General features: G+C 40.4%; 3 protein-coding genes across 6 annotated transcripts; 2 read left to right on the top strand and 1 right to left on the bottom strand.

The window, feature by feature from the left end:
* The first annotated feature begins 2,302 nt into the window (after nt 1-2,302).
* Nucleotides 2,303-7,634, top strand: slc33a1 (solute carrier family 33 member 1). Of its 4 annotated transcripts, none has more exons than XM_072461207.1 (9): nt 2,303-2,380; nt 2,903-3,366; nt 3,444-3,597; nt 4,629-4,824; nt 4,893-5,092; nt 5,168-5,352; nt 5,425-5,542; nt 6,164-6,379; nt 6,459-7,634. In XM_072461207.1, exons 2-9 carry the CDS (start codon nt 2,945-2,947, stop codon nt 6,621-6,623), a joined length of 1,656 nt encoding a protein of 551 aa, XP_072317308.1. In that variant the 5' UTR covers nt 2,303-2,380; nt 2,903-2,944; the 3' UTR covers nt 6,624-7,634. The 4 variants fall into 4 exon arrangements, with proteins under 4 accessions (XP_072317308.1, XP_072317316.1, XP_072317293.1 ...); XM_072461215.1 differs by lacking the exon at nt 2,303-2,380 and adding an exon at nt 2,387-2,522; XM_072461192.1 differs by lacking the exon at nt 2,303-2,380 and adding an exon at nt 2,462-2,610.
* A 130-nt stretch (nt 7,635-7,764) lies between these two features.
* On the bottom strand, nt 7,765-14,346 carry rps6kb1b (ribosomal protein S6 kinase b, polypeptide 1b). The gene is made up of 15 exons (XM_072461228.1): nt 14,156-14,346; nt 13,350-13,393; nt 13,151-13,271; nt 12,995-13,063; nt 11,162-11,309; nt 10,995-11,052; nt 10,816-10,916; nt 10,473-10,563; nt 10,307-10,397; nt 10,132-10,239; nt 9,986-10,048; nt 9,755-9,832; nt 9,070-9,177; nt 8,881-8,993; nt 7,765-8,806 (listed from the first exon to the last, which is right to left on the bottom strand). The coding sequence occupies exons 1-15, from the start codon at nt 14,222-14,224 to the stop codon at nt 8,551-8,553; spliced, it is 1,518 nt and encodes a 505-aa protein (XP_072317329.1). The 5' UTR covers nt 14,225-14,346; the 3' UTR covers nt 7,765-8,550.
* Nucleotides 14,347-14,870: 524 nt separating this feature from the next.
* Nucleotides 14,871-24,463, top strand: tubd1 (tubulin, delta 1). The gene is made up of 8 exons (XM_072461111.1): nt 14,871-15,186; nt 15,307-15,454; nt 15,963-16,179; nt 22,783-23,014; nt 23,630-23,794; nt 23,857-23,985; nt 24,047-24,230; nt 24,302-24,463. The coding sequence occupies exons 1-8, from the start codon at nt 15,036-15,038 to the stop codon at nt 24,405-24,407; spliced, it is 1,332 nt and encodes a 443-aa protein (XP_072317212.1). The 5' UTR covers nt 14,871-15,035; the 3' UTR covers nt 24,408-24,463.
* The last annotated feature ends 404 nt before the right edge of the window (nt 24,464-24,867 follow it).

The raw sequence follows: 24,867 nt of genomic DNA, 5'->3' as shown, positions 1-24,867 counted from the left end.
TCGGTGTAATTAAAAAAATAAGCTATACTATCATAGGCCCAATACAATGCAGCCAGTGTGAAGACTTGTCAGGTAGCAGCTATGTGATACTCTGTACTTTAACAGATGCATAGTAACAGCAAACTTGACTTACTTTTAGGGCTAAGCTACTAACCAAACAAGTAAGACCAAATAAATACAATATTATTAGACTACACGTTTCTTTTAACACGATTTTATTGGACTTTTACTCAAAAGTGCCAGTGCCAAAAAGCATTCTTAACAGATAGGGTCCAAAATTCAGCAACATAATTCCATAATTTATAAATCACACACACACACACACACACACACCCCGCGGCTCCTGAAACTGCGCCGCTATTTGACCGCGTTTTAGCGCCGTTTTAGACCGCGCTGGGTTAAGGTTAAGGTTAAGGTTAGCCATGAGGCTATAACGGGCTATAAGGGAAATGCCGCGGTCCCTGAAACTGCGCGGCCATTTGACCGCGCCGCGGCTCTCCAGCCACGGCCTTTAAAAAAAAAAAAAAATTCACGCAACCCACGTAACACACGTTCACATGATATTTGAGTGGTGTTCACGTGCTTTTTTATTACCTAAATTGGAGTAGAATTTTCCAATTATGCATGGGAAGGTCATGTGAAAGGGCGATAGTAATTGAGCGCCCTCGTGTGGACATAATCATGTACGACTCAGGTCTCGACCAAAGAAAACCACCAATAACCTCAACACTTGACCTACGTGTTAAGCTCATTCAACATTTGTTTACTCTTGTTTCACTCTTACAGTCACATACATGGACTAGAGTAGTTTCACATGCAGGAAACACAAGGAAAAGCATGGGGTCAAACCATCAAACCTTTACTCTAAAGTTGTATGATGCATAGGCCTACATTATGTCATCATTTGCACCATGGTAAAATGTGTGCATGTCATGCTAGATCCATTATTAGAGTATTTCGTATTTTAAAGTATTTTTGTTTTGGTGTATACGCTTATGTTTCAGTTTTGGTGGGTTTGGTGTATGCTTTTGTTTCAGTTCTACAAAATCAAAAGTAAGTTGAGTTAAGACACTACATGACTTTGACAGGCATGAACAATTTAAGATAAGATAAGATAAGATATTCCTTTATTGTCCCACATGGGGAAATTTCATTGGTGCAACGCAGGTAGATACAGAGGTAGATACAGAAGAACAGATCACTTATAGGAAGTCTGAAAAACACTTTCAGTAGAAGATCTCCTATAAATAAATAAAAAAACTCCCATAGACAAATAAATAAATAAATACCATTGCATGTGATCCCGACAGTAATTGCACATGAATATGTGTCACAACAGCACATAGATTGCACATGAATTTCACAGTAATTGCACATGAATTGCACATGAATTCCAACAGCAATTGCACATATGACAGAATTGCACATGGTTAGGTCAGTATTGCGAGTGTTCAGTACTAACAGTGTTTGTTATAAAGTCTGACAGCAGCAGGAGAACATTTAGAGTTCTCTTTTGTTATGTTTTTCAATAAATATTTTTTTACAGAACAGGGCAAGCAGAATTTATACACCAGATCAAAAACACTATAAATAAATATGTTATGTACAAAGAAACGAGGATAAATAAAGAAATAAAGAAACAATAATAATTATTATATATATTTAAATATACATATATATATATATATATATATATATATTTAAATATACATATATATTTATATATATATATATATATATATATATATATATAACGGGTGGGCGATATTAATAAAAAAAATTATATCTCGATAATGTATAATTAATTATAATAGTTATACATTATTTTCACCATCTCCAAAGCAACAATAGCAACATTTAACTTTTTGACATTTTACATATACATTTCTTCATAATTGACACATGTTGTTGTTGTTTTTTATTTTTTTATTTATCTGTTTTATTTTATTTCCCCCCCTCCATTCCCTATTAAGATAGGTGAGGAGTTTTTGTTAATAAGAGTTTTTTTGTTTTGTTCATAAGAGTTCTATTAAGAGTGTGTTTTTTGAAACTTCCTATAATCTGTCCTTTCCTCCAGTTCTACTGCGTTGTAACAACGAAATTTCCCCTTGTGTGGATATTAAAGGATTATATAATCTTATGGCGGTTGGAATCCAAGTGTTACATTACCATCTTCTTCTTCCGACACATACATTTTGGAGCGTCATGGATCTGGTTCAAAGCGGTACCTTTGTGACTGTTTGCGACACGTCAGCGATTGCAGCCGGACAGGTTTTAACGCTACACACGAACACTTCCTGATTTTTCTGTGTTTGTGCCATTCATGGTTGACTCATGAAGTAACCCAACACAAACCATACCATTTGTCGTTTACTCTCGGGTTTGTAGGTTTATTTTATTTTTACACTTTTACACCATTGTTTGATCTGCTTCCGTGAGAAATAAGAATGTTTTCTGTATTTATTTACTCAGTCGCTTTTGTTGATTTGGCATGTTGAGTAGTGTGCTATCACCATCACCAGGTATGCATGCTATCATCTTGAGATTTTGCTACTTGTGCATGTTTTCGTCATGTCTTTTGTTCGAAATTAAACGTTGGTGGATATTGAGGTAAATGTAAACTAACTATTATCTTCATTTCCGTAATAATCTCTTATTACCAGTGCAACTGTCTGTTACACTATTTTTGTCTCTCATTTTAAACCCACAAAGTCCCTTGGCATCTCAGGGAACAATTGTATCTTTGTTAGGTGTAAATTGCAATTGTGTGTACATTTAGTTAATTTTACTCAGATTGATGCTGTGAGAGTGAATTGTCCAAATTACTTTGTGGACTAGAACTGCTGATTCAATTTGAATATTTTGAAAAGTGGTCACTTTAACACAAACTTCTCACCTCCAGATTTGTGCAGGGCACGTCGAGCCTCATGCCTGGTGTTCCAACATGGAGCACTCAGATCTTCTCACTCACAAGAATAGGCGACAGAGGAAGATGGCTGATGGTTCTGTTCTCTCTGAAAACTTAAGGGACTGTGACAGAACGGAGATGAGCTCCCCTGAATCCGAAATGGATGGAGAATTAGATGATTTGATTAAATCCTCAGACTCTGAATGCTCTTTTAGAAGGAGTGCCAGGCCACAACGAAGTGTTCGTGGAGAGCTGGGAAATATTTCTTTGCTTTTATTTCTCTATGTCATGCAGGGGATCCCTTTAGGACTTGCAGGGAGCATTCCACTTATTCTACAGGGTAAACATGCTAGTTATAAAGATCAAGCCTTTTTTAGTTTTGTCTTTTGGCCTTTCAGTCTAAAACTCTTTTGGGCGCCTCTTGTCGATGCCCTTTATTTTACTAAGTTTGGTAGAAGGTAAAGGCATTTTACATTTATTTTTTGTGTTTTCTATAGTCATTTAACAATTCACTAATTCCGTTCTATTACTACAGAAAGTCATGGCTGGTGCCCACACAATACCTTATTGGTATGTTCATGATCTGGCTATCGTTTACTGTTAATGAGCTGCTGCAGAGAGAGGGTGGACCTGATATTGTAACACTAACAGCAGTGTTCTTTATGCTATCCTTTTTGGCCGCCACACAGGTACTTATGGAATATGGAGGGGGGAATAAGGAAAACTTTTTTTTTTTTTAATTATATAACTATATATATATAACTATAACTATATATATATATATAACTATATATATATATATAACTATATATATATATATATATATATAACTATATATATATATATAGTTATATATATATATATATAGTTATATATATATAGTTATATATATATATAACTATATATATATATATATATAGTTATATATATATAGTTATATATATATATAACTATATATATATATATATATATATAGTTATATATATATATATAACTATGTATATATATATATATATATATATAACTATATATATATAACTATGTATATATATATATATATATATAACTATATATATATATAACTATATATATATAGTTATATATATATATAGTTATATATATATATATATATATATATTACATATAACTATATAGTATAGTTATATATAACTATATAACTATATAGTATAGTATAGTTATATATAACTATATAACTATATAGAGATTTTTATAAGAGATCTTCTACTGAGAGTGTTTTTCAAACTTCCTATAAGTTATTTGTTCTTTTCTTCTGTATCTACCTCTGTATCTACCTGCGTTGCATCAATGGAATTTCCCCATGTGGGACAATAAAGGAATATCTTATCTTATCTTATCTTATATAGTATAGTATAGTTATATATAACTATATAGTATAGTATAGTTATATATAACTATATAGTATAGTATAGTTATATATAACTATATATATATATATATATATATATAAAACTATACTATACTATATAGTTATATATAACTATACTATACTATCTAGTTATATAGTTATATATAACTATACTATATAGTTATATATATATATATATATATAAACTATTATATTGTATATATATTTCTAAGTGTGTATATATGTATATTCTAAGTTTATATAGATATATTGACATGTAAAATATAATATGATCTCTTTTTTTTTTTTCCTTTAAAAAAAAAAATCTCTAAGGATATAGCTGTAGATGGCTGGGCCTTGACCATGTTGTCCAGAGAAAATGTGGGCTATGCATCTACATGTAACTCTGTTGGCCAAACAGCGGGCTATTTCCTTGGTAATGTGCTCTTTTTAGCATTGGAGTCTGCTGACTTCTGCAACAAATACCTCCGGACAGTTTCTAAGGACACAGGCATTGTCACTTTATCAGGTGGGTCTGATGGATAGTGTATGAAATTGGTGGGGGAGAAAAGAGGTACTAATATTCTATTTTTACAGATTTCTTGTTTTTCTGGGGTGTGATTTTCATGGTATCCACTACACTGGTGGCCATTATAAAACGGGAAAATGGACACGTCAAAGAGAAGAAAAGAGTGAAGGAAGAAACGCAGGGTGTCATGGAAACCTACAAGTTACTTTTTACCATAATTAAGATGCCCACTGTTTTCACCTTTTGCACTATGCTTCTAACTGCCAAGGTGCTTTCCAATCAACAAATGATTAAATGTTAAATGTAGTAGAACATTTATTTTTAAATGTCTTCTATTTGTCAGATTGGCTTCTCTGCAGCAGATGCAGTGACTGGTCTAAAGCTTGTTGAAGAAGGAGTTCCTAAGGAGCAATTAGCTTTGTTGGCTGTCCCTTTGGTGCCCCTGCAGATCTTACTTCCAGTTATCATCAGTAAATACACTGCAGGTCCCCGGCCACTGGATGTTTTTTACAAAGCCTTTCCTTTTAGGTTCGTTTTAAACTCACTTGTGTTTTTTTTTTTTAATGTTTCATACCGTGTTGAAAATGTGGGTTCTTGCAGATTGCTCATTGGGTTGGGATACGCTGGGCTAGTGTGGTGGACGCCCTTTGTCAAACATGAAAATGGATATCCAATTTACTACTATGCTGTAGTACTTCTTTGCTACGCTCTGCATCAGGTTTGTTTTTTCCTCTTTCTTTCCTTTCTGAATTGTACATGATCTGACAAAATGGAAAATAGTTTATATACATTGACCAAAATCTTGACTCCAGTATGTATATGGGTGGCCTGCAATCCCTGCATATGTACATGTTCACATAATTGTTTTGCACAGTGCACTTTGGCCATTCTGTCAAACTTATTATTGAAGTATTTTTGGCTAAGCCTGTACAAAAATAAATTTTAGTGCCATATAAACACTCTCTGACTCTGAGGACCTCAGGGACGGGCCTCCTGCTGGTGCCCTTAGTCAGGACTAAACGTGGACCGGCCTCCTGCTAGTGCCAGTCAGGACTAAACGTGGACTGGCCTCCTGCTGGTGCCCAGAGTCAGGACTAAACATGTGAGACAGGCCTCTACACTGACAATGTTCATCTAGGCTTCTAAGTCTTTGTCTGTTATGTGATTTTAAGGCTTTTTTACTGTTTTTTTTGCTGTGGTGTAAAGCACTTTGAATTGCCTTGTGTATGAATTGTGCTCTACAAATAAACCTGCATTGTCTTCAAAAATGTGCTTCATTTAAATGGTTCACATACTTGTTAAATTCTTGAGTATATCTAATGTTTAAATCTTTCTCTAGGTGGCAGTGTATAGTATGTATGTAGCCTGCATGGCCTTCCATGCCAAAGTCAGTGATCCACTGATTGGTGGGACCTACATGACTCTCCTGAACACAGTCACTAATCTGGGAGGTAACTGGCCCTCCACTGTGGCTCTGTGGCTGGTGGATCCACTCACCACTAAAGAGTGCCAGGGGGCCCCTGCACAGAGCTGTGCTTCATCAGAAGCTGCTCGGGTAAGTGAGAAGACTATTTTAGGCCATCTGAGTTTAACTGCTAAGCACAAATGACAATGATTTTTTGTTCCATCCGTAGTTGTGCGCACAGGAAGGCGGAGCTTGTCTGACCACTCTAGACGGCTACTATGTGGAGTCTGCTGTGTGTGTCGTGATTGGCGTAATCTGGTGGGTTTGGCTTGGAAAGAAAATGAGGCGGCTTCAGGAAGCAAGTCCTGCTGCGTGGAGATGTAGAATTAATTAATAAAGACTACCAGTCCAAAGGAATATTCTGCAGTTTTCAGCTGCTTCCACCATGAGGAGGATAATGTGTCATGATTGTCATATTTGAAAACTGATAAATTATCCTCCTGCTATGGTAGTCTTGACCAAGCATAGCTGAAGATCTGGATGGGTTACCACAACTGACAGGTTTCCCTCCAGCATTAAAGGACGGGTCATTTGCATAGGAGGACTTTCCATACAGAGACAATTAAGTGTACCTTAATTCTAAATTACATATTTAACAATCCACTTGCTTTCAAAATCAAATTCAGATTTTTTTTAAACGAACATCTTAATCAGCGAGTGCAGCCAAACTATGAAATCTGTTAGCTTAGATAACATCAGTGGTTTCTTATTGATATTGAGTGTTGATTAAATTACCAAAGGGAAATTATGACAATTGTAATTTCTCTCTGGTATACTCTTGGCCTTTAGACTTTGTGCCTTTGTGATGTTGGAGGGTGCTTGATAAAGGGTGGCCTCTGCTTGAAATTTCAATCTATTTTCACTTTGTCTAGTTTATTTTATATATACAACATGCCATCTCCTGATGGAAGAATCAGCAATAAATGTTTTTAGAACCAAAACTAAAATGTAATCTTTAAAATCTAACATTTTACATCATAACAGATGCGCTGATCAGACCAACAAAAATGGTCCACAGACTGTACTTCTTTAGGACTAAGGCACTTGTTTGTACCACAGGTAATTGGGCAGCTAAAATAAACTTCCAAATTTGATGAACAATTTTAGACTTTTGCTCAGCTGGTTTGAGCAGGATCAACTATTATTCCAAGTTAAGTTAAATACTTAATACAATGTTTAGGTATATTCATCATCATGGTTTGGTCAAGTCTGTTTTTCTGTTTTCACATGTTGCTTACGTTGTCATCTACTCAATGTGGAAAGTTCTGTTAAATGTATTTTACTTATTGCACACCAATAGGTCAATAAATGATGTACTATATATAAATAAAATGATTGAAACATCCTCACAGGTTGTGGGTTCGACCTTCAGGCCTTTCTGTGTGAAGTTGTTTCTCCCATCAACCCAAAACATTCACAATGGGTAAAAGATCTGGATATAGTAGGAATGGCTTAGAAATAAATGGACACAAATGTGTATTTAAAGAAATTTATTATTTACTTGCTTTTTGGGACCTCTAAAATACCCCTCCTAAACAAGTTAATGCTGATGCAAATGGCTGGAAAATTCTGCCCCAGCTATAAGTATCAAAGCCCCATGTCTAGAGCGACACGGGCTGCGTCGGAGCCACTGCCGGCCTCCGTGTGTTGGACTATCCACGTCTCAACCACATCGGCCCGGGTTAGAGTGAGCACAGAGCTGCCTCAAGCTGACTGAAGTCTAGTGATGTGTTCACTCCTCTGGTGAGAACGTCTCCATCCTAGCACAGCAAGGAGATGATCTGAGGACCAAGCCCACATGAGAAGCTGTTTCACTAGGCAGCCACACTGCCAGCAATAGAAGCTCCAGGGGCCTTTTTTCACAGGCTCTTAAACTATTTGACGGTTGGCATAGTTGATGCTGGAAGTTTGCTACTCACCTTAAAACACAACTTTTTCAAATTGACCACTTAATTGTGTCATTATTTTCACATTACACCCACTTAACTTCACACAGGAGCCAAGACACATTCATCTATGAACAACCCCACTGGAAGCAATTACTGGCATTAATTCAAATAGCACAAAGCACTTCAGATTTTGTCTGGGATTTCACCTTCATTTCCCAGTTTTCCTGACATCTGGAGGATATAAAGTAAATGTAGTGTATGGATGTGCAATTTTGATCATTCATTGTCTATAGCATCCCCATTTTTGCTTTGTTAAAAATATCAAAGGAAGAAAGTCATGAAGTGATAATCCCTGCTACTGAGGCAGGCGGGTCATAGGTTCATACGTAGATGCTCAGGCCGTTTGGCCATTACTGGGTAGGTCTGCTGCTTCATCTGGGCCAGATTAAGTCCTGCGGGCTGGCGGATTGGCAGAGGTGCAGAAGCTTCAGAGCTGCTGGTAATGTCCATCTGCTCTGGTGTGGACACCTCCATGGCCTGGTCCTGAGGCGGCTGTGGCACACTGGAACCTCCGCCTGTGAGGAGGGGGCTGCGGATCCAGCACTCTGGGCCAGAGAACCTCACTGGGCTGAATCAAACAGAAGTGTTACGTAGATGCTCAATGGACAGACCACGAAGAAAAAAAGGCTGTTGGCAGCATACCTGAGAGGAGTTCTTGGACTGCCCATAATCCTCCGCGGCGACCGGATTTTTGGTTCAAAAGAAAACCTTTCTTTGATGTTTTCTAACACTGATGGTGCAACATAAGTGAATCCCTGAAAAGAGAGGCATGTTAATTTGAAAATATATGCCTGTTGATATTTATTTCTTTGAACACATTGAAATAATTACCAAGAAAGCTTGATTGGCGCTCTCACTAAGTGTGGAGTCATCAGGGCTGTCCACTGGTGTCTGACTGGTGAATTTAGAGTCAAACTGACTCACGTCATCTGCAGATTGCTGTGAGGAAAGAGGACACAACTAGAATCAGTGCATCAATAACACTGGTTTAGTCTGACTTAACTTTATTATGTTGACATACACATCAGAAGAGGCAGATCTTGTTTTGATGTATTCTCACTTTAAAATGTTTGTGACTGCTTAAGCTTTTAACAGTATTTTCCAGGCATTTCCCTCATACCACAAGAAACACCAGGTCTATTGTGTATTAAGTAGATTACTTTAGAAAGACCAAACAATGTCTTATTTGGCAGAGGTTCCCAAAGTGAGGGTCAGGCATGAGCCGGGGCTGCGAGATGATTTCAAGATGTAAATTTAAAATTATGACACTAAATCTATTTTTTTTTTATTGAAAACTGAATTTAAACTGGGTCAGACAACACAATAAACTACTAAAATAAATACAAATAAACCTAATTTTAAAAAGGGTAACAACTTCCTGAGTCCTGAGTTGGTTGCATGGTTACTTTTGTGGTCTTGACCTGAAAGGTTTTGGAACCCCTGTATCATAGGACCTTAAAATGGATCTAGTTTTTCCACTGAAAATATACTGTTCTGATTACTATCCATTACTCACCAAGATGGGCTTGAAAGGAGGCTCTACTTTCCGAGCCAGCAATTCCTCCCAGTTTATGTGTCGAAAGAAAGGATGTGCCTACAGGACAGAAGACAAGAAATTCACAGATGAGACATTCTTTTGCAAAACCGATCGCACAGTGTAAACAGAAGGTCTGAGGTCTGCTTAGTGGGTTACCTGGTACAATTACAAACTACGCTTTAAAACTAACTTTATGTGACGAGTGCTCACCTGCACTTCAGTGGCATCTCCAGCCCCAGCACCCAACCGGGATGAAGCATTTCTTTTGAGCAACTGAAGCACAAACATATGATTCATTTCAAATACACTGAATCATGTGTGTTAAATAGAACAAATTGAAATGAATGTAATGGTACCCGTTTGAGGAGATCCCGAGCTTCTTGTGTGAGGTAGGGTGGGAGGTTGAGCTTGCACTTTAAGATCTTGTCAATTGTCTTTTTTCTGTTTTCACCAGTAAATGGGGGCTGTATGGGAAAATATAATAATATAACCACCATTTCTTGTTTGTGAGCTTGAAACATATATACTGACCGCTCCTGTAAGCATGTCATACATCAGTGCGCCCAGGCTCCACCAATCTACCGCTCTGTTGTGTCCACTTCTCATTAGGATTTCTGGTGCCCTGAAACGAAAAACAAACAAAAAACACAAATGAGACTCCATAAATGCCATGTATGAATGCTTATACTTTACCTACATGTATTCAATTGTCCCACAAAATGTATGCGTCACAGTACCGTCATGAATGGACTCCTTACAGAGGCCAAAGTCTGTTAACTTTACATGGCCTGCACAAAGAGAAGATGAAATGAAAGGTAACATGCAGTAAAAAGCTGTTATATCAGTATTTTTTATGGATTGTAAAAAATAATTCTAATATAAGGTTTGGAATTCTTCATCTTCAATCAGCAATTTTTGGCCTTTTTTGGTTAATTACATCGTAGTTTCTCTTTAACATTATAAGCCGAATTATTTTATATTATATCTTACTGCAGAGAAGTCAAACCCAAGTACCCCTATACACAGTAATATTGGCTCACCTTGGTTGTTGAGCATAATGTTCTCTGGCTTTAGGTCTCTATAAATGATGCCTTTCTGGTGCAAGTGTCCCAGAGCCATGGAGATTTCAGCTAGGTAAAAACTGACCAAACACATTTCAGTTATAAAATTAGATTTTTTCTACAATTTGTCATTTCTAAGAAAGGTGGATTTCGCTTGCCAGGCTGTGTCTTCCATAAAGATTCCCTCTCTCTCCAGCTGCATGAAAAGCTCTCCGCCTGAAACATGATACGTACTGTAAATAGTGGTTGGTGGTAAAAATAGGCTGATTTCCTCTTGTTAGGGGACAACCGGTTTGGAAATGTGTGCGACTTTGTGTTGACTGACCGCTTAGATATTCCAGGATGAGATAGAGCTTTCCTCCAGTCTGGAATGCGTAGATGAGGTCTACTATAAAAGGATGCTTCACCTCCTCCAGGATGTTTCTTTCTGCCTTGGTGTGGGCCGTGTCCTTGGCGTTACGGACAATCATAGCCTGAACACAAGTGTTAATGTTTCAGGTCCGTTTCAGCAGGGTTACGTCGAGCAATTGATAAAGAAGCATTTAAAACAGTCGGTTAAAAGCTGAAGGTTATATCTAGGTCAGTCGTCAGCGTCTTTTTGGCTAATAGAGCAACTTTTAATAGGTCCTTGCATTTGATCCTACAAAACAAAATACTTGTTAAATACTTAAATCAGTATTTAACCTATTGTGTATTCTTGGTATTGTACAACTGCTGATAATGACTGTTGGTAAGAGCGTACAACTTTTAGCAAAAAGCTGTGAAGTTAATTAACAGCACCGCTTAACCCAAAACTGCTAGACATTGTAGTATTTTATGAGTAATTGTGAAAAGAGGACTGTTTACCTCAGCGTTCTTTGGCACAGTGTTATCTAACTTTAAAAAATGTTACATTCCTAAACATTAAGCCTTTACACTTCTTGCATACTGATTAAAGCCATTAAGTTGTGATATGTACACGCCTTACATCAGGGGTGTCCAAACGTTTTTCACCGAGGGCTGCATTTTGAAACTTATAGACCAAAGGGCTACAAACAACCCATCAATGTCAAATTTGTTGAATGACTTTCGAAATGTTGCATTTGACATCGTTTTGAGCCTCCACACCTTTAATAAAACTTGGATGGTACAACATCGAAATGCTTGAATTTTTACAGGAAAAAGCACTACCTTTGTTGTTTGGACCAACTTAGCAGGAAGCCAGAGGGCCAAGAAAAATTGGTCTGAGGGCCGCATTTGGCCCCCGGGCCGTAGTTTGGACACATAGATTACATACTTCAGTGTCTACTACACTTCTGTGAGTATGTGTATATTACTGATATTATTTGCTTGACAGAAATTAAACATCCGACGTGTTTACGAATGTATTTTTCCATGTTCATTTCCAAATTAACAAACAAATTAAATAAATGCTAAATAGAAGTGGGCAATATCTCAAAACTCAGATATTTTGAATGTTGTTTGTATTGTTTATTAAAAAAAAGAAAAAAAAGAGCCGATTAAAAACAATAATGAAATCAAAAGTGTATACTTTTAAAAGTGATATTTGGTAATATTTCTGCACTTTTGTGATTAATTTGACAGACACATCTTGTCTGATAATTCAACTAAAATCAACTAATAAAGAGTCTACGCAATTCTGTAGGATTGACATGATAATAATTTGAATATTGTTATCGGGATACGCCAAAAAATAGATGTATTCAATTTTGTCAAGCTCACGACCTCTACTACAAACAGGGTAAAGCAGCTTTCCCGCTCTCTAAATCAATTCTATTATATTCTTCTTAACCTTTACAAGTCAAGTATGGACAGATCTTCTTGGAATATACAAGACCAAGCCACTATCCTAAAACTACTTTCTAATGCTCTAACCCAATTTGAAGCTTGACATTTGCGCTGACTGTTTGAGATGCTCAGTCTTTAAAGGGTCACTGAGGTCATTTTAGCTGGCCAAGCAGATTCTAAAAGGGCAAGGCCTGAGCTGCAGCGATCGCAATCTACCAAGGAGCAGCAAAATCTTACCCCACCAACACCACTGGCTTCAAACTTCAAGAACAGCTGATATTTACAGACAGAAGTAATGTAATGTTTATTCGTCTCACTGAATAGATTGTGTGTTATAGTTGCACAATGAAGTAGAAAGATGAATCCTTACCTTTTTTAAAACCTTCATAGCAAATATTTTGCCTGATGCTGCTCCAACAACTTTTCGGACTTGAAAAACCTGCACAGGAAGAAATGTAATCCATGAAAAATATAAAAAGCTAGCAAACTACCAGTGTTCAGAGATTGCTGATGTCATTGATCATACCTTTCCATATCCGCCTTTCCCCAAAACCCGTAAAAGCTCAAAGCACTCAGGCCTGATGTTCTCCGTCCCCTGGTTAACATTGTCCTCAGATATTTCAATCTTCTCACATCCCTCCATATTACTGAAGATACAAATCAATGTGATTACACATTCTATCTACACAATCGTTTACTTACCGTACATGGAACATATTACTTACAACTCAAATCCACTGCACTGATCCATGAAGTCATTGATTTCAGCCTAGACAAAGTCAGAAGCTTATGATAATCTTTAATATTAAAATAACCAAAAACAATTCATATTGAAGAGGTTGACTCCAACACTCAGTCTGAGAAGCAAGATCTTACATAAGTGTTGCCCAATATTTGCTGCTGCACATCAACATGAAGCAACACGTTTCACAGAAAAATGTAACAACCCTTCTTTGTTGACTAATATATATATATATATATATATATATATATATATATATATATATATATATATATATATATATATATATATATATATATATATATCAGAGAAATGCATATGTCCTTCACACAAGTAAAAAATTGTAGTGTTAATGAGTTTAGAAAAGAAAGAAACAAGAGCAACAGTCTAGTCTAAAAGAGTCCAGCCACAATGAACTGTTGCACACATACAAAATTCATCTCTAGTTTTCTCTGACTAAAGCTGAACAACAGTAACAAAATTCCACAGTGTGTGCTCGTTTGTTTACGCCCTTGATTACTACAGAAGAGTAGTATTTGACAGCCCTGTTGTGGTCGCTGTCAGGCTCCCGGTGCAGCCGTGCAGTCAGGGTGCAGCACTAGCGTTAGCTGCTGCAGCTAAAGTGGCTAAGCCTGTTTAAGGCCTGAATGCTGGAGCTGCAGAAGCAGGCCTTGTGTGGCTGCTGGCAGCGCACCAGGCTAACTCCGCTCAGCTTAGCAGGCTACTGTGCAGCTGAGTTTCAGCTCTTACAACTAATGCAATTATGTCTGACGTTTCTGTTTATGGTACCTCTTCGATCTCATCATCGGAAACATTTTCCTCCGGCTGATCCAAATCAATGTCAAACACTCCTGCCATAGTAAGGTTTTCCTCGAACCGCTCTGTCAAACACCACAAGAACTACAGGCGTCCGCCTCATGGACAAACACACTCCGCCGCCATAACCGGCTACTACACTGAGCATGCGCAGTGTGCTGGTGCCCCAGAGGGGCGACGACCAGCCTTTGATCTTCAGAATCATAATCATACAATTTTTTAATATTGTATATTTACAGTTTTTTCCCCATACACATTTTGTTTGTATAAATACCTATATTGGTTCATTCATGCGATGCATATTTAATGTTAAGAGGTGTTGTAATGTAATAGATTTTATTGTCGGGGTACACACAGTACATTCATTTATCCTGCTATATATGGTTCCAGGGAAGACAGTAGAAAACACATAATATCTAAATCTTAACTGTAATCCGCCATCTATAGCTTTCAGAGACTGGTGAGATCAAGATTTAAGGGTTACAGTAACACCACATTGTGCTAATAAACATGGGCAACTATTATTTTATTTTGTTTACAAATCAAGTAAAGCATCTTTTGCGGGTATTAATAACACTAAACACCGACAATTTATTAAATAATTTCTGTTTAACGCCACAGTGATTAATTTTATTTTGAAAACAGGAAGTCACTTTTTGACTTCTTGTGGCGCCAGCTCGCGCCTATGTTCCCGCGACAGCGCTCACCTGCTGCTCTTTAAACCTGGAGGAAGTTGCTTTATCAATACTGTAGCCGCTCTTTTTACAGCAATTTTCACGGCAGGGTTATTGTTACAGAGAAGGACCTTTCACACTTGTAGCTCAAACATCTCCAAGTGTAACTAGCAGGAGCGATGTCTGTGGTGACAGTTCAGCTCGGACAGTGTGGAAACCAAGTGGGACTCGAGCTTTTCGATGTCATCTCCAACGACGCACGCGACGGTCAGAGGAGCACGTACCGCGCCGCGAGCCACGAGCGCTTCTTCCACCAAACTTCAAATGGAGGTAGGCTGCTTATAGTCCACTGATGACGGCAAGGCAAACACGGCAATTCAACGTTCAGCAAATGGAACTAATACTGGAGATGTCTTTCATAAACTTATTCATCTTGTGTCTGTTTTCCAGAGCTTGAGGCCAGGGCAGTGCTCATTGACATGGAGCCCAAAGTTATCAACCAGAGTATGACAAAGGCTTTGAAGTCTGGGAAGTGGAGATACGGAGAAAAGGCCCACTTCAGTCAAAAGCAGGGTTCTGGCAACAACTGGGCCAACGGGTAATGGAAGAAACACGCTATGCTTTTGTCTGGAACTTACTATTAAACTACTACATAAGCAGATCATAATTAAAACATGCTTTCATTGTAAAATGCATTATTGATATGAAACAGCTTTGTAATAGAAGCTAGTCTATAAACAAATACAACTTTGAGTAGGACAATGGTGAAAGAATACCATTGTCACGTGGTTAAAAGTGGATAATATGTGTGGGCTTTTGTGTTTCAGACAGTGGTTTGTTACACTCAGGTCAGACCAATCTAGAATCTTTTAGACAGTGGTCAATATGACTCAATGGATAAATATATAACATTTAGCAAAACCGTTTCACAAAATGTTGGACCGGAACTGGCAAAACAGTTACTATATTAACCAATAAGTCCTATTATTAGCTGATAATTGTAACTAATATAATAGAAATACCCCATATTCACACCGAATGCATTTGAAATCGTATACAGCAAATATTACAATTCTACCTTTCCACACATTAACTATTTGTTGTAGATTCTGCGTCCACGGGCCCCAGAACCAGCAGGTGGTGGAGGAGCTGGTGAGGAGAGAGGTGGAGCGCTGCGAGCGACTGGCAGGACTCATGCCCATCATGAGTGTGGCGGGAGGCACGGGGTCAGGGGTCGGCACCTACGTAACACAACAACTGAGGGACATTTTCCCCAAGAGCTTCATCCTGAACCACCTGACCTGGCCTTATGGCTCCGGGGAGGTGTGGCTGCATTCAACTATTCACAAGAAAACAATACATCTTTGTTTTAAAGGGGCACTGTTTAACCTTTCTGTCACCTGCTCGTCTCCATGAAGATCTTAATGCTATTGTGGATACATCTGCTCTCTTCTCTAGTACATAACAGGGATAATTGATTATGGTTTAAAAATAGGCTCATGATAAAAAAAATGGTTTGTTAGATTAGTATTTATATTTTATGATTAGCTATTATATAAAGTATTATTATGTTTTTTGAGGACACGTAAAATGTGACCTTTAACCTGTATGATTCAGTTGGAGAAAAAAAATAATAATTTGGGAAGGGGGAGTAAAAATAACAAAAACTGCAGCTGAGGGCAGTAGAAATTCTGACATTTGAATCAGAAATTACTTTAGAGTTGGAGCAGAATCATCTTTCCAGAGTAAAATTATGCATTTCTTTGGGAAAAGAAAGTTAGTTATAAATATTCTAAATGTCCTTTACCCAATGGGAAGTTTTCTCTTTAATGTAAATTTGGCATTGATTATGTTTTTATTCTTTTGTATTGCATATTTGTTGTTGTTGCTGTTGTTATTGTTTTATGGCAGTCGACAGCCGAGTGTCGCATTACCGCCAGACTTTATTCCCCAGACTTTGTCGTAGTCCTAAAAGTTGTTCTTCCAGTGCTTTGACCTCCAGTGCTTTGTCAAAGCCCAAGAGGTCATGAGATGCCTTTGTTATTGTATCCTATAGATGTTGTTGTTGTTGTTGTTGTTTTATGGCGGTTGGCATCCAATTGTTGCATTACCGCCAGACTTTATTCCTCAGACTTTTCGTAGTCCTCAGACTGTCGTAGTCCGTAAAAGTACTCCTTCCATTGCTTTGGCTTTATTCCCCAGACATCACTATAGAAGTTCTTCCTCCCCTCAGACTTTGTCGTAGTCCTTAAAAATTCTTATTCCATTGCTTTGGAAGTACAAAGCCCATGAGGTCATGGGACGTCTTTGTCGTTTTAGAAGTCCTTCTTCCATCACTTTGGTGTTTCTAGGCCCATGAAGTCAAAGCGCGTTAGAACATCCTCTTGCTCCTCATCCTCGGCTCAGTCTCCAACACCCCCCAACTCTATAAACGTTTTCCCAGCCCTGTGCTACATAAGTAAGCAACCACAGCCTGACACAAACCCTGTGACTGGATCGCCAGAACGTTCCGCAGATTGAACTCCCGCCCATTATTCCGAAACCACAAGGCCAACCCGGCCCTTTCTCTATCATAAGCCTCACAGCAAATCAGCACATGCTCGACAGTCTCTGACACCTGACAGTGACCACACAGACCGGTCGGATGTTTGCCTATCCTACTCAGTGACCAATTGAGTCCAGCATGGCCAATCCTCATGCGGGCGAAGGCCCTTTCCTCCCACGCGTTCCTGACCATAGACCCGCAAGGACCCACACTACCCTGTACGTGATAGAGATGCCGTCCAGTAACACAGTGGCTCCAAAATTCCTGCCAAAGGCCGACCATATTTGGTGTGCTGAATGTTCTTCCTTGTCTTTACCTGGAATGTTCTACAAAAAGGCTTTGAGCTTCAATCTCCCCTGGGAGGAAAGGGCCTTCGCCCGCATGGGGATTGGCCATACTGGACTCAATTGGTCGCTGAGTAGGATAGGCAAACATCCGACCGGTCTGTGTGGTCACCGTCGGGTGCCAGAGACTATCGAGCATGTGCTGATTTGCTGTGAGGCTTATGATAGGGAAAGGGCCGGGTTGGCCTTGTGGTTTCGGAATAATGGGCGGGAGTTCAATCTGCGGAACGTTCTGGCGATCCAGTCACAGGGTTTGTGTCAGGCTGTGGTTGCTTACTTATGTAGCACAGGGCTGGGTAAACGTTTATAGAGGTGGGGGGTGTTGGAGACTGAGCCGAGGATGAGGAGCAAGAGGATGTTCTAACGCGCTTGGACTTCATGGGCCTAGAAACGCCAAAGTGATGGAAGAAGGACTTCTAAAGGATAAAACGACAAAGACGTCCCATGACCTCATGGGCTTTGTAAAACAACAAAGACGTCCCATGATCTCATGGGCTTTGTACTTCCAAAGCACCGAACGTCAAAGAGGGCGAGGAAGGTGAAAAAGAGTCTCCCTGGAATAAGGCCGGTTGGTCTCTGACACAACAACTATTCTAGTCACAAAAACACATCATGACCTCATGGGCTTTGTAACACCAAAGCAATGGAAGGAGTACTTTTACGGACTACGACAGAGTCTGAGGACTACGAAACGTCTGAGGAATAAAGTCTGGCGGTAATGCAACACTCGGATGCCAACCGCCATAAAACAACAACAACAACAACAACAACATCTCCCCTTTAGCTGTCGGGTGCCAGAGAGACTGTCGAGCATGTGCTGATTTGCTGTGAGGCTTATGATAGAGAAAGGGCCGGGTTGGCCTTGTGGTTGAAGAGCTAGTCTCCGGTCTGGAGAGACGGGAGATGGAGGAGGAGAGTGGATCGGTGGTCGAAGACGTTCTGGACGGCGTGGAGGAGCAGCCTTTTCTGGCTGCACGTGCCCGGAAATGTAAAAAGTCCCTTAGCTCGTCCGAGGGTTCTGGGAATGAGCAGCAGGATGAGGCTGAAGCTATTGATATCCGGAGTGAGAGCAGAGACTGTAAGGTGATCATAAAGCTTGCACAGGATAGTGCATCCTTTAAGGAGTGGAATTCAGTGGCATTGTCAAAGAGCCTAACTGTAGCTGTGGGAGTGATCAAGAGTGCGAGTGTCCTTAGAGATGGCTCGCTGCTGGTCGTGTGCAAGGACGCGGCTCAGCAACGGAAGGCGATTGGAACTAAACGTCTGGGTGGAAAGGACATTCTTGTGTCTGATGCTGAAAGAAACACGGTCAGAGGAGTTATCGTAGGTGTCCCTACAGCGACGTCTGTGGATGAAGTTAAGGAGAATTTGACTGGAGCTAAGGTGGTGGACGCTAGGCGGTTGAAGGTGACCCGGTCTCGGGTAAGATGTGACAGCTTGTCGGTAATGGTAACACTTGAAGGGAGGTGCCTGCCTAGTAAGGTGTTCATTGGGTTCATGTGCCATGACGTTAGGCCATATGTTCCACCGCCCCTGCGTTGCTTTAAGTGCCAGCGCTTTGGGCATATTGAAGCGGTCTGTAGAGGGAGGCAAAGATGTGGTAAATGTGCAGGAGATCACGAGTATGGGAAGTGTGACGTGGGAGCAAAACTGAAGTGCTGTAACTGTGGGGAAGAACATAGCTCTGCCTACGGGGGATGCAAGTTTAGCAAAATAGCTGCTGAGGTGCATAAAATAAAGGTCTCTCAAGGTATATCCTATGCAGATGCAGTCAAGAAAGTTTCAAGTAACGAGTTTAGAGTAAATACAGAGAGAGGAGCCAGCGCTGCTCCCAGCCAGGGCGAAATGAGAAAGGCCAGCGTGGCTCCCAAGAAGTGTGAAGGTTTCAAGAGTGGAGGTCCCAAGTGTGCAGGTTCCAGAATGAATGAGAATACCCTGGTTGTGGATAGAGAGGATTTTGTACTCTTTATGGTGGATGTTGTAAACTGTGCTGCTCAGACTCGAAGCAGAACTGAAAGGATCAGGATCATTGCTAAAGCTGCAAGAAGATTCCTTGGAACAAAGGAGCTTGATTGGGCAGATATAGAAAACAGGCTAAAGGCGCTAAATGGGAGTCGGAGTGATGGGGGTCTGCTTGTGGGGAGTCAGAGTGATCAGAGTGACGAGATGGGGGTGGGGGTGGTCTCCTGTCCTCGCCCAGTCTCGTAGACGCGCGGCTACCAAGCAGCGACATCAGTGGAAATATTAAAGCCTATAGAATGAAGCCTAAAGAATAAAGCTGTACGGTGGAAGCACCGAACGTCAAAGAAGGAGAGGAAGATGAAGAAGAGTCTTCCTGGAATAAAGCCGGTTGTTGTTGTTGTTGTTGTTGTTGTTTTATGGCGGTTGGCATCCAATTGTTGCATTACCGCCAGACTTTATTCCTCAGACTTTTCGTAGTCCTCAGACTGTCGTAGTCCGTTGTTGTTGTTGTTGTTGTTGTTGTTGTTTTATGGCGGTTGGCATCCAAGAGTTGCATTACCGCCAGACTTTATTCCTCAGACTTTGTCGTAGTCCTCAGACTCTGTCGTAGTCCGTAAAAGTACTCCTTCCATTGCTTTGGTGCTACAAAGCCCATTACCGCCAGTTGTTGTTGTTGTTGTTGTTGTTGTTGTTGTTGTTTTATGGCGGTTGGCGTCCAAGTGTTGCATTACCGCCAGACTGTATTCCTCAGACTTTGTCGTAGTCCTCAGACTGTCGTAGTCCGTAAAAGCACTGGAAGAACAACTTTTAGGACTACGACAAAGTCTGGGGAATAACGTCTGGCGGTAATGCAACACTCGGATGCCAACCGCCATAAAACAACAACAACAACAACAACAACAAGTACTCCTTCCATTGCTTTGGTGTTACAAAGCCCATGAGGTCATGATATGTCTTTGTGACTAGAATAGTTGTTGTTGTTTCAGAGACCAACCGGCTTTATTCCAGGGAGACTCTTCTTCATCTTCCTCTCCTTCTTTGACGTTCGGTGCTTCCACCGTACAGCTTTATTCTTTAGGCTTCATTCTATAGGCTTTAATATGTCCACTGATGTCGCTGCTTGGTAGCCGCGCGTCTACGAGACTGGGCGAGGACAGGAGACCACCCCCACCCCCATCTCGTCACTCTGATCACTCTGACTCCCCACAAGCAGACCCCCATCACTCCGACTCCCATTTAGCGCCTTTAGCCTGTTTTCTATATCTGCCCAATCAAGCTCCTTTGTTCCAAGGAATCTCCCTGCAGCTTTAGCAATGATCCTGATCCTTTCAGTTCTGCTTTGAGTCTGAGCAGCACAGTTTACAACATCCACCATAAAGAGTACAAAATCCTCTCTATCCACAACCAGGGTATTCTCATTCATTCTGGAACCTGCACACTTGGGACCTCCACTCTTGAAACCTTCACACTTCTTGGGAGCCACGCTGGCCTTTCTCATTTCGCCCTGGCTGGGAGCAGCGCTGGCTCCCCTCTCTGTATTTACTCTAAACTCGTTACTTGAAACTTTCTTGACTGCACCTGCATAGGATATACCTTGAGAGACCTTTATTTTCTGCACCTCAGCAGCTATTTTGCTAAACCTGCATCCCCCGAAGGCAGAGCTATGTTCTTCCCCACAGTTACAGCACTTCAGTTTTGCACCCACGTCACACTTCCCATACTCGTGGTCTCCTGCACATTTACCACATCTTTGCTTCCCTCTACAGACCGCTGCAATATGCCCAAAGCGCTGGCACTTAAAGCAACGCAGGGGCGGCGGAACATATGGCCTGACGCTATAGCACATGTACCCAATGAACACCTTACTAGGCAGGCACCTCCCTTCAAGTGTTACCATTACCGACAAGCTGTCACATCTTACCCCAAACCGGGTCACCTTCAAACGCCTAGCGTCCACCACCGTAACTCCAGTCAAATTCTCCTTAACTTCATCCACAGACGTCGCCGTAGGGACACCTACGATAACTCCTCTGACCGTGTTTCTTTCAGCATCAGACACAAGAATGTCCTTTCCACCCAGACGTTTAGTTCCAATCGCCTTCCGTTGCTGAGCCGCGTCCTTGCACACGACCAGCAGCGAGCCATCTCTAAGGACACTCGCACTCTTGATCACTCCCACAGCTACAGTTAGGCTCTTTGACAATGCCACTGAATTCCACTCCTTAAAGGATGCACTATCCTGTGCAAGCTTTATGATCACCTTACAGTCTCTGCTCTCACCCCGGATATCAATAGCTTCAGCCTCATCCTGCTGCTCATTCCCAGAACCCTCGGACGAGCTAAGAGACTTTTTACGTTTCCGGGCACGTGCAGGCAGAAAAGGCTGCTCCTCCACGCCGTCCAGAGCGTCTTCCATCCCCGATCCACTCTCCTCCGCCATCTCCCGTCTCTCCAGACCGGGTGTTGAGCAAGGTCTCCTCACAGTTTTAGTCCAGGGCTTGTTCTTCCTCAGACTGGTGTCAGGCTGTGGTTGCTTACTTATGTAGCACTGGTTGGTCTCTGAAACAACAACTATTCTAGTCACAAAGACATATCATGACCTCATGGGCTTTGTAACACCAAAGCAATGGAAGGAGTACTTTTACGGACTACGACAGAGTCTGAGGACTACGAAAAGTCTGAGGAATAAAGTCTGGCGGTAATGCAACACTCGGATGCCAACCGCCATAAAACAACAACAACAACAACAATTGGATGCCAACCGCCATAAAACAACAACAAAACAGAATGTAATGCCATATTGTATATCCCTGACAAAGCAATAATAATAATCTCTGCCAGAAAACGTTACATAGTGCACTTATAATGTTGGCAACACATTTATTAAACATTGCCCCATAGCTGAACATTTTGTATATTTTATTTGATGTTTTTTGAAATAATAAAATGAAACGAGGATGAATATGGATTGACCGCACATTACTCAACACGGGACAATAAGAACATTAATTCCCCCATAGAATGACCAGTTTGCCCACAACTGTCATTTCTGATGTTGAATTCTGTCTGTTCCAGGTCATTGTCCAGAACTATAACTCCGTGCTGACCCTGGCTAAGCTCTACCGTCTGTCCGACGCCGTACTGGTGCACGAGAACGACACCGTCCACAGAATATGTAGCCGGCTGCTCAACATCAAGCACATCACCTTCAGCGACGTGAACCGAGTCATCGCGCACCAGCTCGGCAGCGTGCTCCAACCCGCACTCACCACCGACTCCTACGGGACCCACAGCAGGAATCCCTTAGGTGATAAAACACATCGCCACGCATCAGAGAATACTCAGAACGTCACACAACCAGGGGCGGAAGAAGTGTGATACTTAACTAAAACTACAGATACAGTAGCAAAAAGTAGCACATAGAAAAAGCTACTAAAGATAAAGTTTTGAACACAGATTTTGCTTTTGTGCTGATCTTTTGGCAACCGTAGCAAATTTGAGTCAATAGATTTTATTTTACATAAGAAATAAACGTAGAAGGGAAACAAAAAACTGAAGACTAGAGCGGGAAGAATAGACAAAAATAGAACCAACTGGCATCCAACGAAAAAGAAAATCAAGGCACAAACCCATCCGAATGTCAAATTTTGTCAATTTTGTCCCTTTTCAAATCAAGTCCAAATGTCATTTTTTCCATATTGCAAATGTCCTGAATAATTCTATATATATTTTTGATTGCTCATATTTCCCCAAAAACATATTAAAAGTACTTTCTAGTCCAGTAAAAAAAAAAGTAGGGAAGCAGATACTTGCTGTCAAATGTAGTGAATAAAAAGTATCCGCTGTAAATTGTAGATTTGACTTAAAATACTGTACTTACAAGTTTGTACTATACATCTTCCTTATTTTGTTTGTCTTGTAGGTGAATTGGTGAGTTCCCTGGCATGCCACCCAGAATATAAACTACTCAGCGTCTGCACGATTCCTCAAATGCCCAGTGAGTCTATAGCTTACAGCGCGTTCGCCTGGCCAGGGCTTCTGAAGCATCTTCGTCAAATGCTCGTCTCCAACACCAAGATGGAAGAAGGTATTGTTTAAAAAAAAAAAATCTACATTGCACACTTTACTTCACACGTCGGCCTTTTCCAGGTATAGATTGGCAGGTGCGTCCTCCCTCAAACTACGAAAGAACCAGAGGACTTCCTACACACAACTTCAACAGATCTTTGGCCAATCTTCTCATACTCAGAGGCAAAGATGTCTACAGCGCAGAGACTGGTAAGAAAAGACAAGGCTTTTTATTTTTTAACTTTCTTTGCCAATATTATGTGTTTTACAGGTAGTTTTGAAGAACCAGCTCTTTATGCTTCCTGGTTGCCGCCTGGTGAAGCCTTTAAGACGTGGAAGTCTATCGTTCCTTTCAATAAATATGAAAAATCGGCCACTTTGGTTAGTAACAGCCAATCTCTGCTCAAACCTCTGGATAACATAGTGGGGAAAGCTTGGAATATGTTTGCCTCTAGGTACGTTAGCTTTACATGTACGCAGTCGTATTTGGAGGGATCTTTATTGTAAAATCTCGATTCCTTGGCAGGGCCTACATTCATCAGTACACCAAGCACGGGATCACAGAGGAGGACTTTGTAGACAGCTTCACGTCACTCGAGCAGGTCATCTCCAGCTATCGGCACCTTCGTTAGCAACAGCAGCGCTCTACTGCAATCGTGGTGAAATGTAAAATATAATATGTATATAAGCGACAACAAAAAATAAATGGTAGGAATGCAATCATATGTTTCATGGTTTTATTATGAATTAGATTTAATTAGCACAGTAAAATGGTTATACGTAAAGGGTTTACACAAAATAAAGTGTCTCAGTGCAGTGTCAGGCCCCAAAACTTCAGACAGCTTACAAACTGCTGTTGCCATAGTAATAAATAGCCAACACCAGTCAGATAAGCTAGCTGACAGGGTGGGAAATGGTGAGACATTAAAAACAAAGGATACATTTTTTTTTTTAATCAACTCGTCTGTTCCTGCAGCGTTGAGGCTCTGATGCAGGAGGACGTGAAGGTGAACTCTGCTCCAAAATACAAGAAATGATCCAACTCTTTACTTACCTGATAGATGACTGAGGAACTAGACATCAGCTGTTAAA

Source organism: Eucyclogobius newberryi, unplaced genomic scaffold (genome assembly GCF_026437365.1).
Source record: "Eucyclogobius newberryi isolate DKJ021-1_F unplaced genomic scaffold, fEucNew1.0.hap1 SCAF_10, whole genome shotgun sequence".
Classification (NCBI taxonomy): Eukaryota; Metazoa; Chordata; class Actinopteri; order Gobiiformes; family Gobiidae; genus Eucyclogobius; species Eucyclogobius newberryi.
The sequence above is the reverse complement of the archived record's forward strand: the minus strand, read 5'-3'. Positions and strand labels throughout refer to the sequence as shown.

What these genes read in the sequence shown, in the direction of transcription:
- slc33a1 (XM_072461207.1), top strand. Translation starts at nt 2,945, where the DNA reads ATGGAGCACTCAGATCTTCTCACTCACAAGAATAGGCGACAGAGGAAG. An exon ending in TTTACTAAGTTTGGTAGAAG is followed by an intron (nt 3,367 to 3,443) that starts GTAAAGGCATTT and finishes CTATTACTACAG; the next exon opens with AAAGTCATGGCTGGTGCCCA. An exon ending in TACAAAGCCTTTCCTTTTAG is followed by an intron (nt 5,353 to 5,424) that starts GTTCGTTTTAAA and finishes GGGTTCTTGCAG; the next exon opens with ATTGCTCATTGGGTTGGGAT.
- rps6kb1b (XM_072461228.1), bottom strand. Translation starts at nt 14,224, where the DNA reads ATGGCAGGAGTGTTTGACATTGATTTGGATCAGCCGGAGGAAAATGTT. An exon ending in CAGTGCAGTGGATTTGAGTT is followed by an intron (nt 13,272 to 13,349) that starts GTAAGTAATATG and finishes TTGTATCTTCAG; the next exon opens with TAATATGGAGGGATGTGAGA. An exon ending in ATGACATGCTTACAGGAGCG is followed by an intron (nt 10,240 to 10,306) that starts GTCAGTATATAT and finishes TTTCCCATACAG; the next exon opens with CCCCCATTTACTGGTGAAAA.
- tubd1 (XM_072461111.1), top strand. Translation starts at nt 15,036, where the DNA reads ATGTCTGTGGTGACAGTTCAGCTCGGACAGTGTGGAAACCAAGTGGGA. An exon ending in GGCAACAACTGGGCCAACGG is followed by an intron (nt 15,455 to 15,962) that starts GTAATGGAAGAA and finishes TATTTGTTGTAG; the next exon opens with ATTCTGCGTCCACGGGCCCC. An exon ending in GGCCTTATGGCTCCGGGGAG is followed by an intron (nt 16,180 to 22,782) that starts GTGTGGCTGCAT and finishes TGTCTGTTCCAG; the next exon opens with GTCATTGTCCAGAACTATAA.